We start from the raw sequence: 14,620 nt of genomic DNA, 5'->3' as shown, positions 1-14,620 counted from the left end.
AATAGGTCTCTACTCTGCCAAGTGACAATAAAAATGAGCCTCTCTTGCTCATCTGATCTGCTCTGCTTTTAGAGTCAGATCTGCTTAATTTAGTAACAAACGTGTTCTCCCTCCTACGACAACTGCAGAATAAGTGTTGCTGTAAGAAAATAAATTGAGTATTTTTTGTTTGTGCACAGTCTTCAAAGGTGTTACCTGACTCCAATAACAGCAGCAGTTAATTGTAAACTCTTCAAGGACAATGTTCTCTATGAAAGAATATGAAAAATCAGAATTTGACCTGCAGAGTATCTGTTACTTGTGATGATATGTGAGATCCAAAAGCTAAGCTGGATTTATAGGTCTGGTGGCTGGAATGTCTTTTCGCTTGTCTGTGTGAGCCTGACCTGGATTTGGTGAGACATGATGGATTGTCACTGTGATCATTTCTCAGAGAAGAACTTTGGACTCACGGTTCCCTGTGATTTCTCAAACTTTCCAATGCAAAATGTAACCTTGTAACCTCAACTTTATTGTTTCAGATCCAGTGGACAAAGCTGAAAACACACCCAATCTGCCTGGTAATGTTTCCTCTTTTGTTCATTGCTTTTATTTCTTTACTTGAGAAAAATCCTGCAAAGGGAAACTGTGAAGTGCACACTCAAATGTTCATTTGACCTAAATCCTCAAGGCCCTTAGCACATAGGGGAAGGGGAGTTCTGAGAATAGTCCTGTTTGGCGATGGCTGACCTCCCATGAGACCCACATCTCACTGCAGGACCGAGGTGGTCTGAGCTCTCAGTGAAGTCCAGGGCAGCCTTGTGCCTCGTTTTTGTTGTTTGTTTTCCCCCCACTTCTGGGAATTCAGATTACCCAACAAGCTTGGCACTGATGGTGTGAGAGTTTTAGCACATGGGACTCTTGGAGAGGCATGAGAACCCAGAGCTTGTTTATTCCTGCCCTGGAACCTCAGACCTAAGGCTGGTAGCCTGAGCTTGAGTCTTGGTCTTGTATTTATTGCTTCCATGTTCTGCCTTTACAGTACCTGGATAAAGTGGAGGTGGAGATGCGAACATGTGAAGAGCCTCGGCCACCCAACGGACAGTCTCCCATTGCTCTTGCTGCAGGTCAAAGGTCAGATCCTGAGCCCTATGATTTCTTTCTGACATGCTACTGAGCTATGGGTGGCCCTTGTTCTCGAAGGTTAACCACTGGCCTCTCTACAGTCAGGTTTAAGTGGTTCTAGTATTGCTTATAAACCTTGGAGTCTCTCTGTATGTATCCTTACCTCTGCCAGGCCTTTTATTGTAACAGGTGATGACTTTGAGAGATCTTCTCTTTGCAGTGAATATGGCTTTGCTGAAAAAGTCGTGGAGGGGATGTTTATTGTTGTCAATTCCATCACCATCAAGATTCACTCCAAGGCCTTTCATGCTTCTTTTGAGCTATGGCAGCTCCAAGGCTACAGTGTCAACCCAAACTGGCAACAGAGCGACTTGCGGCTCACCCGCATTACAGATCCACAGAGAGGAGAGGTAAGGAGTCGCCTTATGTTGCCTGCCATAATGTGCACAGAAGAGTGACACCCGCGTAACCCAAGTCCTCTGGGGTAATCAGGCTATTGTCTGAATTCTCACACAGTGACGGTAGGGAGGTTTGAGCTTGCCTACCATTTGCTGGAACAGGGTGGCTGAGAGCTGACTTGCGTTCGGGGCTTTCTCTGAGCTTTTCTAATCTGAGAGAATGAAACTGGAGAAGCTCTGAATGCCCTTGTGACTTGTCCGGTTTTAAACTCGATTTGAGAGAGGGGGTTGGATGTTACCTGGTACATGATTTTGGTTTTGTACTGGAATCACAGAAGAAAAACTTGTCAAACTATTTTCTGTGGCCTTGATTTATTCCACATCCTTTAAGCGTTTATTTTAATCCGTGAAGTTGTTGAAAATCTCACCATTTTCCTGTTTTTTCTTCTGGGCAGGTTTTGACGTTCAAAGAGCTCACCTGGCAGACACTTCGGATAGAAGCAGATGCCACTGACAATGGCGATCAGGATCCTGTTACTACTCCTCTGAGACTCATTACTAACCAGGGGAGGATCCAGATCTCTCTCAAGAGAAGGGTGAGAGTTTCCTCCATACGTTGCAGGATACAGTCTTCCTGCCTGGTGCGGTGATGATGCATACTTCCTCCCACGTTCCCCAGCAGCCGTTCTGTTCCTTCACAAATGTTGAGCCCAAGCTGCTATATCCCTCTGTGTTTTCTGTTGGAGGCAGCTGTGTTCCTACCAAATGTCAAAGCAGTTTATTTCCCAGAGGGTAACATGTATGGAGCAAGTTTTTTAAATCCCTTCGAACATCCCAAGGAGAGCTGTCATCTCTTTACTAGGAGATTAAAGGCTGGTAGCCTTATTTTTAGCTGTCAACAGATATGCGATGATGAAAAAAATATTAAACCATCTGGGGGTTGGGGTTTTTTTTTCTTTTTTTAAAACCAGTGAGCCATTTGCCTCCTAAAGAGGAGGAAGCTTTGACTACTTTCTTTCTCAGAGGAGGTACTGTGGACATCCACCAGACAAGTTAATTTCTCCCTCAGATGAGTTTCAGAGCGGCATCTCTTATTTCTGCTACAGCTTCCATGTATTATGAAGAATGTATGTATATGGTTGAAATTCCTAAAATCCATGACTCCTCCTTGCTCTTTCAGACCAAAGATTGCAATGTGATGGCATCTAAGCTGATGTTTCTCCTTGATGACCTGCTCTGGGTGCTGACAGACTCTCAGCTGAAAGCAATGATGAAATACGCGGAGTCTCTGAGTGAAGCCATGGAGAAGTCTGCCCAGCAGAGGAAAAGCTTGGCACCAGAGTCTGTACAGGTGAGTGAGTCATGAAGTGACCAAAGGAGTTGGATTCATTGCCAGTAAGCATCAGAGAATGTTCATACATAGTCACGGGCTAGATTCTGTCTGATGGGGGGGAAAAGTGGTGTTAAGTTGCATGGCTTTCCAGGTTTGCCTGGCACGTGGAAAGTTGCAGAGGATCCCAGGAGGGTTTGATTTGGTAATAAGCAGTAAATATGTTCTAGAAATAATCTTTTCTGTCTCTGAACGACTATCTGCATGAGTCTGGGGGAAGGGACTCTGGTATAATAAATTATGACATAAAACCATAGTGAGCTGTGATGCTCAAGGGAAAACATTTGGCATTCAGTTTCACTGTTGTTGTTTGGGTTTCTTGTTTTCTTCCTCCTACTCTGGAGAGAGCTCTTGATTTTTGCAATTGTTCTTTGGTTCACATATAGCCTAGCAGTGTACGAGAACCTTAGAACAGCTGCTTCTGCCAGTGACCTTGAACTTCCCTTACCACTTTCTTTGTTTTCAAAATTCTGTGAAACGTCACAGAATAAATACATAGAGCAGAGGACAAAAGATGTTTTCAGAGACAAGGATGAGGGAAGAGGAATATTGCTGATGCTGGTGGAAGCTCTGGGGAAGGAGGGCTGTGCACGTAGTGCAGTGAGATTACATAGAAGTGGGGAGGATCAGGAATATTTAGCCCTTTTTGTCCAGGAGTCTTACAGCATATTTCAAGATAAATGAATGGTAGCTTGATGTAGAGGAGGCAGAACCACAGCAAAAGAGTTTTGCTCGTGAGAACATAGGAAAGGATCCAGATTTCTGGACTTCCAATTCGATTTCTATAGATTGATGCCTTGCAGTCTGGAAGATTGCATGCATTGTTTTACATTGCATTATAACCTCTCTATTTTATTTTTTTATTTTTTTCTTTCTATTAGTTCTTACCGAGCTTGTGTCTCTCTAATAGATCACACCACCTGCTCCAAGTACCCAGCAGTCCTGGTCTCAGCCATTTGGAGTCAGCCCGAATGCAAGTAGCATTGGTCAATACTTTGATAAGCATGACATGAAAGAGTCGTCGTACCACCTCCTCATCTCGCGCTTGGATCTGCATATCTGTGATGACAGCCACACTCGAGAGTCAGGTAACCGAGAGCAGGAGGAAAACATTAATCCGGTCATTAATTTTTGGTCTTGAAGGAGGATTTTCTTCTTGAAAACAAGCATCTTTCACGTTACTGTTACCCAGTAAGGCAATAGGCAGTTGTTCAGGCTGATAGAGAGATCAGTTCTGTACCTCTGAACTAGGTATTGGAAAATCTTTCGTACCTCCATTGTACAAACATGGGGAAGTCCATCAGTGGACAAGGTTGCTGGTGACGTAGTTGAAATGATAGAGGATATGCTATAGGAACAATCTGGTATTGAGCAATGGGAATAAAGCACGATCATTCCACTTGGTGAGAAAAAGTTTGCTTTGACAGTATTCAGGACATTCACGGCAGCAAGGATTCTTTGCCGCCTTTGACAGACCATTCCCCCGCCTACCATGTTCTTTTCAAGCAAGACTTCGCTAACTAGTGTCTGTTTTACTCCTAGCTGCCCCCTACTGAGGTAGAATTCTAAGTACTTTTTTCTCTTCTGAGGCAAAGGTGCCCCTCTCTCTCTCTATGCACAACCGTCTCTGATCCAAGTTGTACTGTTTGCTTTCATGCATCATCCCTTTAAAAAAGAAAAATAAAATCTCCTACCCACATCCATCACTGTTGCAAATATTTTTTTAATTAATCTGTGCATGGCTGTCTCCTGACCTGCTGTTACCAACATCTTGTCTCAGTTTTGTTGTCTTTATTTCACTGGTTTTACCAGCAAGTGTTGGAAACACAAGTGCTGGTTATTGTAGTGGGCCTGGGAAGCAATGGGATCTTGCAGTTTGCTATTTGAGCTTCTAGGTCTGGTTCTTACGATACAAACTGTTGGCCTGTTACATTCCCTTGTCCTTTTCCTTCCTAGGACAAGGTTTTGATACAGCTTTCTAAAAGTTGATACCCTAATACTGGCCACGATGATAATCAATCAGTGGTGGCAATCAAAGCAATGTTGTTCTGAATTCTCCTGGACCAGGACTTGGATTGTACAGCTGATCATGATTTTCTTTGTTCTGTTTTCCACAGGTGCTTTGAAGCATGGGATGCTGGGAGGTGCCATGCAGCTGACCTTCAGGAGGATGGCTTTTGACTATTATCCTTTCCACAGGGCAGGTAGGGGAGCGTGTGGCCTCCCGACTTGAGGAGGGGGATTAAATAGAATTTGAAGAACAGTGATGCTATATGGCTTCAGGAAGAAAGGCTACAGAAAGGACTGGGGACTTAAATCCTCATGGGCAGGGTTAATCTAATTTACCTGTCGGCGGCTGACTGACAAGTTGCTGGCAGAGCAGAGTACAAAGAGAGGAGTGAGTTGCTGTCTGTTGTAAAGACATCAGCTTGAAACTATAGATTCCTTTTCAGTTGCTTAAGCTCTGAATCTGGTTCTTACATGTGCCTAATCAATTTGGAAGGCTTATAAGATGTATCCCAGGAGAAAATCTGTTTGTGGTTAACTGAAGAATCAAGGAAAAGTGACCTTGGCATTCTTCCCAACACTTGAATTTGGAACGCTTGCTGGTAGGACCAGCTCTGTTGTATGAAACCCTGTGCTTGTTTCACCAGCACTTAGTATGCTGCATATTGCATGTTCCAGATGTGGTATCAGTAAAGAGGAATGCTGTACAGATTTGCACACATTCAGGGGCACAGGAGGGTTGCATGTATCCAGGAATATAATTTTTAAAGGCAGGATGCTTGTTTTCGTGCAGGAGATGCCTGCAGGCATTGGGTGCGGTACAGTGAAGCAATGGAAACACGGGGACAGTGGGCAAAGAAGTTGGTCAATGAATTTCAAAGCAAGATTGAGAAGCTTTATGAAGAAACAGACCCTGCATTTGCCAGGACTCCACTTTCCCCCTTCAAAAGGAAACCAGGTAATGATATTTGATAAAACTCCTAGTAAAGCAGGAGACGATAACAATTTTGCTCCATCCAGCAATCTAGTTTGCTCCAACCATCTAGTTACCTCTGCCCATTTTAGCAGGCTGACTTGTTGGTGCAGAAATCGATAGCACACTAAAAATCATGAATATAATGGTGAAGAAAAGTGGCTATCATACTGGAATAACACTGCAGCAAGAACAGACAGACTGCAGTCATCACTTTCCTAGCTTATTTATTGAGTTTATCTGCAAGCGAGTATATGAGTAAATTAAATACTTACAGTCTAGCTGAAGAATGTGTTCTCTCACTACAGAGCATACTCATCTTTCAGTGTTCTTCCTTCAAAAGTCCTAAGTTTATTTTTTCCTGCCTAACTGTGCCCATCTGTTTCTAATTTTGGGACTGTTAATTCTGCTCTGTAAGCACATACGTGTTGGTATTGATGCTGAAGTGTGCAGCAAAGGAGAGGAGTAAAACCCTATTGGTTCTGCTGTTCCATCCCCCCAGATGCTTCGTTGAGTCCTCATAAAAGTCCCTTAGAGAAAGGCCGTATACCTCCCACAAGTTTGCCACGGCTCCGGCACCCTCCCTGGAACCGGCTTCGATCCAGCTGTGTGGTAATTCGAGTGGATGACTTGGATGTTCACCAGGTAGGGATTTCATCAGTGTCTGGAGATGTTCATGTCATTTCAAAAAAAGAAATTTAGTCTGATATGATTCAAATGAATCATGCAAATCTTATGTCATCCAAGCCATACAGAGAACCCAAATGCAATACATTATGTTGCATGTAAAACTTTGAAATGAAGTATGAACAGATAATTTTCACGTTCAGGGGAAACAGCATACATAACCACAGAGTTTCTGCATCTAAACTTTAATCAAGCATTAGACAGGCCCAGGGTAACAGATTCCATGCATTTGAGAAGTTAGTGAGGATATGGATTTTTGACAGAGGAGGAATAAGTCTTCCCTCGTGCTTTCTGATCCAGGACAGAAAGCATTCCTAGACTGGATCAGGCCCTACGCCCGTATACCCTGTAACCATTGCAAGGGCGTAATCAGTACCAGATACTGTAATGGACTTACTAACAGGCTGTTAATCTTGAAGAAAGCTATAACAGGTTTCATTTCTGTGTATTCACGTCACCTAATTCTGGTTGTCATGGCTCTTACTAGCAGTGACGGGAGACACAAAGAACTAAACTCCCTCAAAGGAGAGGAGTTGGCACTATTAGCAGGTAGGAAGAAGATTTATTTTTACTTGAAAGCAGAGTATGTTTGATGTGTAAATGAGATGGATTGAACACAGGAGGCTGCAGGGTTACTAGGACAATTTGCTTTGCCAAATTTGAATTCTGCACAACTGCTTACCATTGTGTTTTCAGGTTTCTACAGCTGGTCAACAAAGTAAGAAACCCTCCACCTTGCTTTCCTGTAGTAGAAAATTCTTCAAACTTCCTGATCAGGTCTCTGCGATCCATATTGAATTCACAGAGTATTACTTCCCAGACAATCAGGACTTTCCAGGTAATACGCCAAGGTTAGCACCTTCTTTCCTAAGTTTCTTAAAGAATCAGTTAACTCTTAATTCTTTAGGTCTGTTAATCCTGTTACATACTCTCCGGGTGTCTGTTTTTGTTTAGTTTTCTGCTGTTTGCCTTTCTAATATTTTTTTCTTGCCTGTGGGAAAGTGGGATAGAGTTCGCCTAGTGCAAAATGTGGAGGCAAAGTTGTGCTTGCAAAATAGTGTATCCAGGAATGTATTGAAGGAGCTGCTGTGTCTGCCCAACTCCTGGGGTTCTGCCTCATTCATTAGCGCTGGAGTAGGATTGTAGGGTGCTTGGAGTGCTCTGCAGATGGCTTGATGTGAGACCTGGAACACCTCATTTCTCTGCACCACAGCTTCTCTCTTTCATCAAGGGATCTGTCTTCCAGTGGGTGTTGAAGCCCTCCGTGTTGGTGTTGTCAGTGCAGCTGAGCTGCAGACCGCTTAAACTGCCTTTTCTGCTATTGTTAATCTGCCTCAACTCTCTTTCATTCTAGTTCCATGCCCAAACCTGTATGTACAGCTGAATGGCTTGACGCTGACCCTGGATACAGCAAGCGTGCTCTGGATAAACCTCTTCTGTCTGGATCTTTACCGCAGCTTGGAGCAGTTCAAAGCCATCTATAAGCTGGAGGATTCAGGGAAGCGCGATGAGCATTTTGATGTTCGACTGGATGGCTTCCGGCTGAAGGTACCGTTCATTTTATTCCTTTTCCAGTCTCCAGTGTTCTCTCCCTCCCTGTTGTGGAAGGAACATGAGACCAGGACATAGCTGGAGTGCTAGACCAGAATAGGCAGGCAAGTCAGTATTTATGAAAACAGTTTCAAGGAGAAATTGGTGGTTCAGGTAGTCAAAAGTTGTTCTCTGGCCTTTGGAAACCACTGTGACTCTCATACCATTCCCAATGGGCCTACATCTTCTGGATTGACATCCTATGGTGTTTGTCATTGACTGCCCTTGATAGCAGTTTCATGAGGTGTCTTAAAGGCCTGAAAGATAATAAGTCCTTGCAGAGAAAGATCAAAGCGAATGTTGTAAGTTGAGCTGCTACGTAAGCCATGGATGGTAAAAGAACCTAAAATAAAAGTCAGTTTAAATTCCCTTGTGTCTGATTCTTCTTCTGTGATTTGTAAGTCTTATTTATTTTTTCAAATAGGGATGAGTTGAGATTCTAGTCCAGCTCCTGGGATTTTGGTAGAGACCAAGACTTTTCAATTGTTTATATATTCTGCAGCTGACCTTCTGTGTAAATGGCCAGGATAAGCCGCTGTTAATTTCCCTTCTCAGTGCATTACTTGTAATGTCTTTCTCCTCTGTGTAGCTTAATGTCCCCGTGGAGAAGAAAGTCACTGACCATCAAGATCGTCCACAGATGCTCTGCATTTGCACGTCAGAGATGACTGTCACCAACACCCGCCATGCTCCCTTTTGCACCTGCCAGGACCTCCAGAGCCTCTTCCGTAAATTTGCCAGTTCAGAATTCTTCCACTCCAGCTACACTAAGTTCCCAAGGTCTCAGGACAATTTCAGCCTGCTCCACACCCTTTTCTTGCGCCATGCGTATGAGGTAGATGATAAGCCTCAGAAGCATCCAGGCTTTCCCCAGCTGCTACACAAAACCTCTGCCTCTGAAGATCTGTGGTCTATGAATTTCGCTGAGCTCTCCCTGGACTTCGAGGGGGCTGAAAGCTCCAAGGGCAGAGCCCTTAGCTTTATTGACCCTTTTCCCCTTTCCATTTGGGCCTGCCTTCCCAAGAGATGGGGGCAAGCTCAAATATCTAAACGACAGGAACTGGCTGCCTCTGAGCTGAAAATCAAGCCTTCTGCCAGCTTTAGCAATCACTCCAAGAATGAGAACCTGTCCAGAGAACATGGGGTTTGTCAAAGATCAAAGACTGACCAGGATCTGAAGAACATCTCTAAGGTCCCAGAGACAATGGATGTTCTGGGAGAATCTGACTGTGAAATTGATGATGGAGTAGATGAGAAGGAGCTGGAAACCTCTGCTGATATCCATGTGCTTGTGTCCTCATCTGTTCATGTCAAAGTTCGTCTCAACCACTACCAATACTTGGTGCTGCTCAGGATGAGAGAAGTTCTGCAAACGCTACAGGAGCAGTTGGCCCAAGATACCCAGGAAGTGATGGGGTCTCCTTTAGATCCCATGTCTGCCTGTGTAGGAGTTGTGTTCCATAGTGCCGAAGTGTCCCTACTCATGAACCCTGCGCCAGGAGTCTTGGAACCCAGATCCCTGGACTCAGACACAACAAGCCTGATTGAGTCTGAGCTCTCTCCTTCAGACAGCAAGGAGGGGCTGGCAGCTGAAGAGAAGGAGCTGAAATCAGAGACCAGTTCAGAGAAGGGAATATGCAGTACCTCAGAGGTCCCAGAGGACAGTGGCATTGAAAACACAGGTACCAGTGTAACCAGTGTACCGGTGGAGACACTCCCAAGATCTGCAAGTGATGGAGCTCTGACTGCAGCTCCACATAGTAAGAGCATAGAGGAGAAAGTTCTGATAGAGGAAGCACATGAAGCTGTGGAAGCCCTGGCTGCAGAAAGACCAGCAGAGACCAGCAGCCATCCTCAGAGCCCTCCTGCTCTCCCTTCTAGCCCAACCTCGGACACGCAGCCCTTGGGGAGAGGAAACGTCAATCTCAATGGCCAGGCAGAACTCATCCCTTTGAAGAACATAGAGGTGGAGTTGTCTAGTGCACTGCATATCACAAAGGATGCCACGAAGGAAGCTCTGCACGTGACTATGGACCTCACCAAAGAAGCCATGTCTATAACAAAAGACGCTCTGAGCCTGAGCCGGGAGAAGATGACCTCCACCATGCAGAAGATGCTCTCTCTCCCCCCAGCCAAGTGAGTGGGCCATCCTCCTGTGCTTCACCATAGCAGCAGCAAGGCTGCTGGCGAGGGGGGAAATGTAGACTGACTGCTCCCTTTCCATATAATTTGGATTAGAGAGAGGTTAGATCTTCATCTCTTGGGTGTGGTCTAAATACACTAAAGTCTGACTTGCAAGTGTTCAGAGTCCAGCCCAATAGCTGTATAAGCTGGAGGCTAAGCTGTTTGCCTTTATCGCTTCTTTTTTGGTAGGGATTCTGTGCCCAAAGCAGAAGAGGGAGCAGTGACTCCAGGCGGGGGTGGCAGTAGCCGAATGCGTTTCTTCTCCATGAAGAGGACAGCATCCCAGCATTCCTTTGACACCACATCCGTGGATGGGAGTGGCCCTGAGGATGGGCTGTCTGTGGACAGCGATGGCAGTGACGGCTTTGTGATGCTCACAGATTCTGGTAACGGGCTTGGCTTTATCCTCTGCCTCACTCTTAGTTCACATCAGTGAACAGTTTTCTGCCGTGGGCAATTGAGTCGTGCCGTCTTTGTACGGAATTCACTTGTGCCGCTCTTTCTTTTTGAAGGTCAAGAGTAGTTCGCCCACAATGGTTCTTCCTGCTTTTATAGGTGCCTTTTCTTTGAGATGAGGAGTATAAATGAGTGGGGAGGGTGACCTCTGCACATAACATACTAGAGCAAGGACTGTGAATGTGTGTAGGTGGGTGGATGGTACACAGCATTTAGGAGGGGTTTAGTAAAGGCTGGTTGGAAATAGGGTACACTCACTGAGCATTTCAGTGGACATCTTATGCTTCAGCTCTGTGTTGCTTAAATTCATCTGAGGAGCTGGAGAGGGTTCCCTAGAGGATGGCATAGGCTGATAAGCCATGAGATTCAGGCAGATACTGCTCATCATGACTTCTAAAAAACCAGAAAAAGAAACAGAATTGAGGAGTTGTTGTTGTTACTTCCATTTCAGAACCCAGCCTGGACCCTCTTCCCTCAGGGCATCTTCCTCAGGTCCACAATGACACAGGCAGTAGAGGAAGCCTGATGGCAGAGGACGAGGGTGGAGCGTCTCCTGAAATAAACAGCTCCACTTCACAGAGTGAAGACCCTAGCCTTCAGCTGGTCAGAGTTCTGTTCCTTTTCACTGTAATATTGTTTCTAAGCGAATCTGGAAGCAAACTGTGCGGTGGTTTGTTTCAATAAATGAGCTTGTCACTTGCTGTTTTAGGTGTCTGTCCTCGTGTTGAAGATGAATGAGGTGAACTGTGGAATAGAGGCACGAGGTGATGATTTGTCTGTTGCTTTACAAGTAATGAGTGTGGTTCCAGAGCAACTGAACAACGTTGGAATGTGGCAGTATTTGCGTGGTTATCTGGGTAAGATGCTGGCTCTTGGAGTCTGCTGCTTTTAGAGCTTCACTCTTATAAATGGCTTTATACTGGCCACCCTCGGGGAATATTCCATTTTAACTGGTATTTAAGTGTTAATGTTTTTAGCATATTTAGAATTGAATATGACTTGTGTGTGAGGGAATGTGAATGCTAAGAATCTAGCTGTCAGTGATTCAAACCTGGTATCTGAAAGATGTTTTCAAAGTGCTTACACAGTCAGCTCTATAGTGCCTAGTAATCATTGACTGGGATTTTTTTAATTGTTGCTAGGATACATGAAATAAATAAAAGAGTAAATAAAGCTATCTAGGGAAACCCTGAAGTTATTCCTGTCCTGAGAATAATGCTTCTGGGCTAGTGTACTTCCCCAGCCTAAATTCGAATTACAATAAAAAATAAAAAAATAAATACAAACCCAAAAGCAATCAACCAACCAAAAAAACCCAACCCGACTCCATACAAATGAAACCAAAAGCAGCTATAACTGTAAAAGCAGTTCTTGGACCGTTGATCCTTCCCTTAATAGTACTGCCTGTGGCCACGAGGGGGCAAAGTGGAATACAAGCTTTTGGGTTGCGTTGAGGCCCGTGGAAAGGCTGATCAGCTCTGGAGGGCCGAGTGGGGAGTGAGTTTGGTCAACTCCTGTATATGCAAAACGAAAGCTAGTTTTAAAGTGCGTTGAGATGGTAAGAGAGAGGGATGCATCTGAGGGCTTAAATGGTCCAGTTCTGGTGTTAGTTTCTGAGTCGTTTGAAATTTGGATTAATTTCATGCAAAGGATGTTTTTGGACTGCTGTCATTGTGAGCTTGACTGTGTTCTGCAGCTGGACAGTAAATGGCTTTCCAAGATACCTATTTTGAGCCTATATCTTATTACTGGTGCTGTCTTCTGCAATGAGACCTTTCTTCTATAGCTCTAGGAGATCCAGATGTAGAGAAGCCTTCAGTCCCTGAAGCTAGTAAGACCCAGCCAGAAGTGTGCTTGCGTCTTGAAGTAGGACCTAGTGCTGCTGTGCATTCACCACTCGCTGTTCAGAACGGCTTCCTTCATATGCTGGTCCACAGTTACACAGCAGAGTTCTTCATGTCCTTCCTTACCAACCTTGGCCCCTTCCTTGAGGATGAAATAATCCCAGAGGTGATGCCCATGGAGATAGAAGTTGTGGATGCCAAAATCACGTTGAAGGTGAGTGGCAAACCAGAGATTCCCCCCAGGATGGCAGCCTGGGCAGAGCTCACTTGCAAAATTCTGCTTGGGAAAGGATGCTGTGGGATTTCTGTGGGCCTCCGTAGAGGTCCTGTTTTCCTGATACTGTTTTATTTTGCTTCTAAAAGTGCCTTAGGGTCAAACAAGTAACACGGTAGAACTGAGTGATCAGACTGTGGAGAAATGGGAGCCTGACATTCGGATTCTCTCCCCAGCTTTGTTGATGACCTGTTTTGCAGACTCAAAGGAAAGAATTAAATGCCTCTTCCTCCAAGTGCTTGTGTGAAACGGGAAATATTTGATCTTTTCTGTAAGCATTTAGAGAATTACAGATGGAAAACACTATGTAAGAGCTGGGCGATATTTAGGAGAGGGGCACTGACAGAATTTAATGGTTAAACCTTTTCAAAGGCAGTGCTTTGGCTCCATTGACGAGCAGGAACCACCGTTGCTGCACAGCAGCATGAAAATCTCCAGACTAAGGGATATTGGCTTTTTTTGGCTTAAGGAATATTGGCTAGGGGTTTGAATCAGGAATTTGTAGGAGGACAACTGTGAGAGAAGCCTTCAGGGTGATGGTCGTAGGCCTCTCCTCAGCCTTTATTATGGATATGGTAGAACTTGGTTCTGGTTTGTGGGAGTGCTTTCTACACAGGTTCAGACTCACATGCAGCCTTGTATACAAAGGCAGGCTTTTCCATATGGTGGGTGACCTTGGTGAGCTCTGGCAGAGCTGCCAATCTGTAATGCTGCTCCTGTGAAGCCTGGGGGCAAGGGGAATCCTTTGCAGAGTTGCCAGAGCTGTCACAGAAGTTAATCTCTTCTCTGCTTTGTTTTTTTCCAGGATGACAGCCCCCGGGTATACCCTACCTCCCCTGGCCCTGTTCCTATCACCTTGGCAGTAGATCATGTCATTGTGAAGCGCAGAGATGATGGCGTGTTCTATCTAACAGGTCAGCAACATTGGGAAACTTGTTTTATTCTCCCCTGGTGCTCCCCAGGCTGTGCTGGAGGTAGCGCTCTGCTGTGACTGGTGCTGGAGGAGATTGGAACTGAAATGTGATCGTTGCTGCAGGGAAGGATGGGCTCTGGTGTGTGAGCAGTCCCTGCTTCTGTTCTCTGCAGTCACTTCTACCAGAATGGGCAAATAATCTTCTGTCCTCAGTGCAAGCACCCAGGTCCTTTGGCTGCTCTGCCTTGATAATCTCCGGCTGCATGCATTCCTGCCTCCCTAGCTCTTGCTGCTTTTGTTGTTTTGTTTGGACAGCAAATTTGATACCTCGGGCAGAACAGGTTAATACCTAAAACAATGCACTGGCAGCCTGAATTCATGCCTGATGTTTATTTGAGCTCGCACAGTCAGGACAGATTACTGCTTCTTCCCTTGCTTTAGTTTCTCCATTTTAAAATGGGAATGATATTTTTTTCCTCTGTTTAAAAAGAGGCGAAAAAAAGAAGGAAAAAAAAAAAAAGCTAAAGCTATTATTTTTGTTCTGAGAACCCTATTGTGTAAATGTCCACACCTGGATGTTTTCTATGCTTCTTTCCAGCTCTGCAAGGGGAGGGCTCACTGAAACAGGAAAAACCTGTGTCAGTTCTCCAGGAACAGAAGGCCCCAGCGGAGTGTGTCTTGGCAGCCCCGGCAGCAGGAGCACGTGGACTGCAGGTGAGTCACTGCTGCCTGTTGCTGTCTGGACAGCTAGAGAGCTGGCAGTAGCCTGGAAAATTAAGTCTTTTGTCTTCATGTGTTTG

At 44.9% G+C, this 14,620-nt stretch overlaps 2 protein-coding genes across 2 annotated transcripts in view; one reads left to right on the top strand and one right to left on the bottom strand.

Moving 5' to 3' along the window:
- The window catches only part of RPS10 (ribosomal protein S10), a 134,102-nt gene that overhangs the window by 110,087 nt on the left and 9,395 nt on the right, over positions 1–14,620 (bottom strand). The window lies entirely within an intron of this gene.
- The window catches only part of BLTP3A (bridge-like lipid transfer protein family member 3A), a 34,936-nt gene that overhangs the window by 15,109 nt on the left and 5,207 nt on the right, over positions 1–14,620 (top strand). The window contains exons 3-20 of the mRNA XM_063356365.1: positions 522–560; positions 1,022–1,113; positions 1,325–1,514; positions 1,958–2,098; positions 2,683–2,853; positions 3,803–3,980; positions 5,010–5,096; positions 5,693–5,857; positions 6,375–6,517; positions 7,256–7,397; positions 7,914–8,107; positions 8,739–10,285; positions 10,523–10,719; positions 11,241–11,392; positions 11,499–11,646; positions 12,576–12,847; positions 13,713–13,821; positions 14,419–14,534. Of these exons, the coding sequence (XP_063212435.1) occupies positions 522–560; positions 1,022–1,113; positions 1,325–1,514; positions 1,958–2,098; positions 2,683–2,853; positions 3,803–3,980; positions 5,010–5,096; positions 5,693–5,857; positions 6,375–6,517; positions 7,256–7,397; positions 7,914–8,107; positions 8,739–10,285; positions 10,523–10,719; positions 11,241–11,392; positions 11,499–11,646; positions 12,576–12,847; positions 13,713–13,821; positions 14,419–14,534 (4,083 nt within the window). The remainder of the gene's footprint in view (positions 1–521; positions 561–1,021; positions 1,114–1,324; positions 1,515–1,957; positions 2,099–2,682; positions 2,854–3,802; positions 3,981–5,009; positions 5,097–5,692; positions 5,858–6,374; positions 6,518–7,255; positions 7,398–7,913; positions 8,108–8,738; positions 10,286–10,522; positions 10,720–11,240; positions 11,393–11,498; positions 11,647–12,575; positions 12,848–13,712; positions 13,822–14,418; positions 14,535–14,620) is intronic.

Source organism: Chroicocephalus ridibundus, chromosome 20 (assembly GCF_963924245.1).
Source record: "Chroicocephalus ridibundus chromosome 20, bChrRid1.1, whole genome shotgun sequence".
Classification (NCBI taxonomy): Eukaryota; Metazoa; Chordata; class Aves; order Charadriiformes; family Laridae; genus Chroicocephalus; species Chroicocephalus ridibundus.
This window is presented reverse-complemented; position numbering and strand designations above follow the sequence as displayed.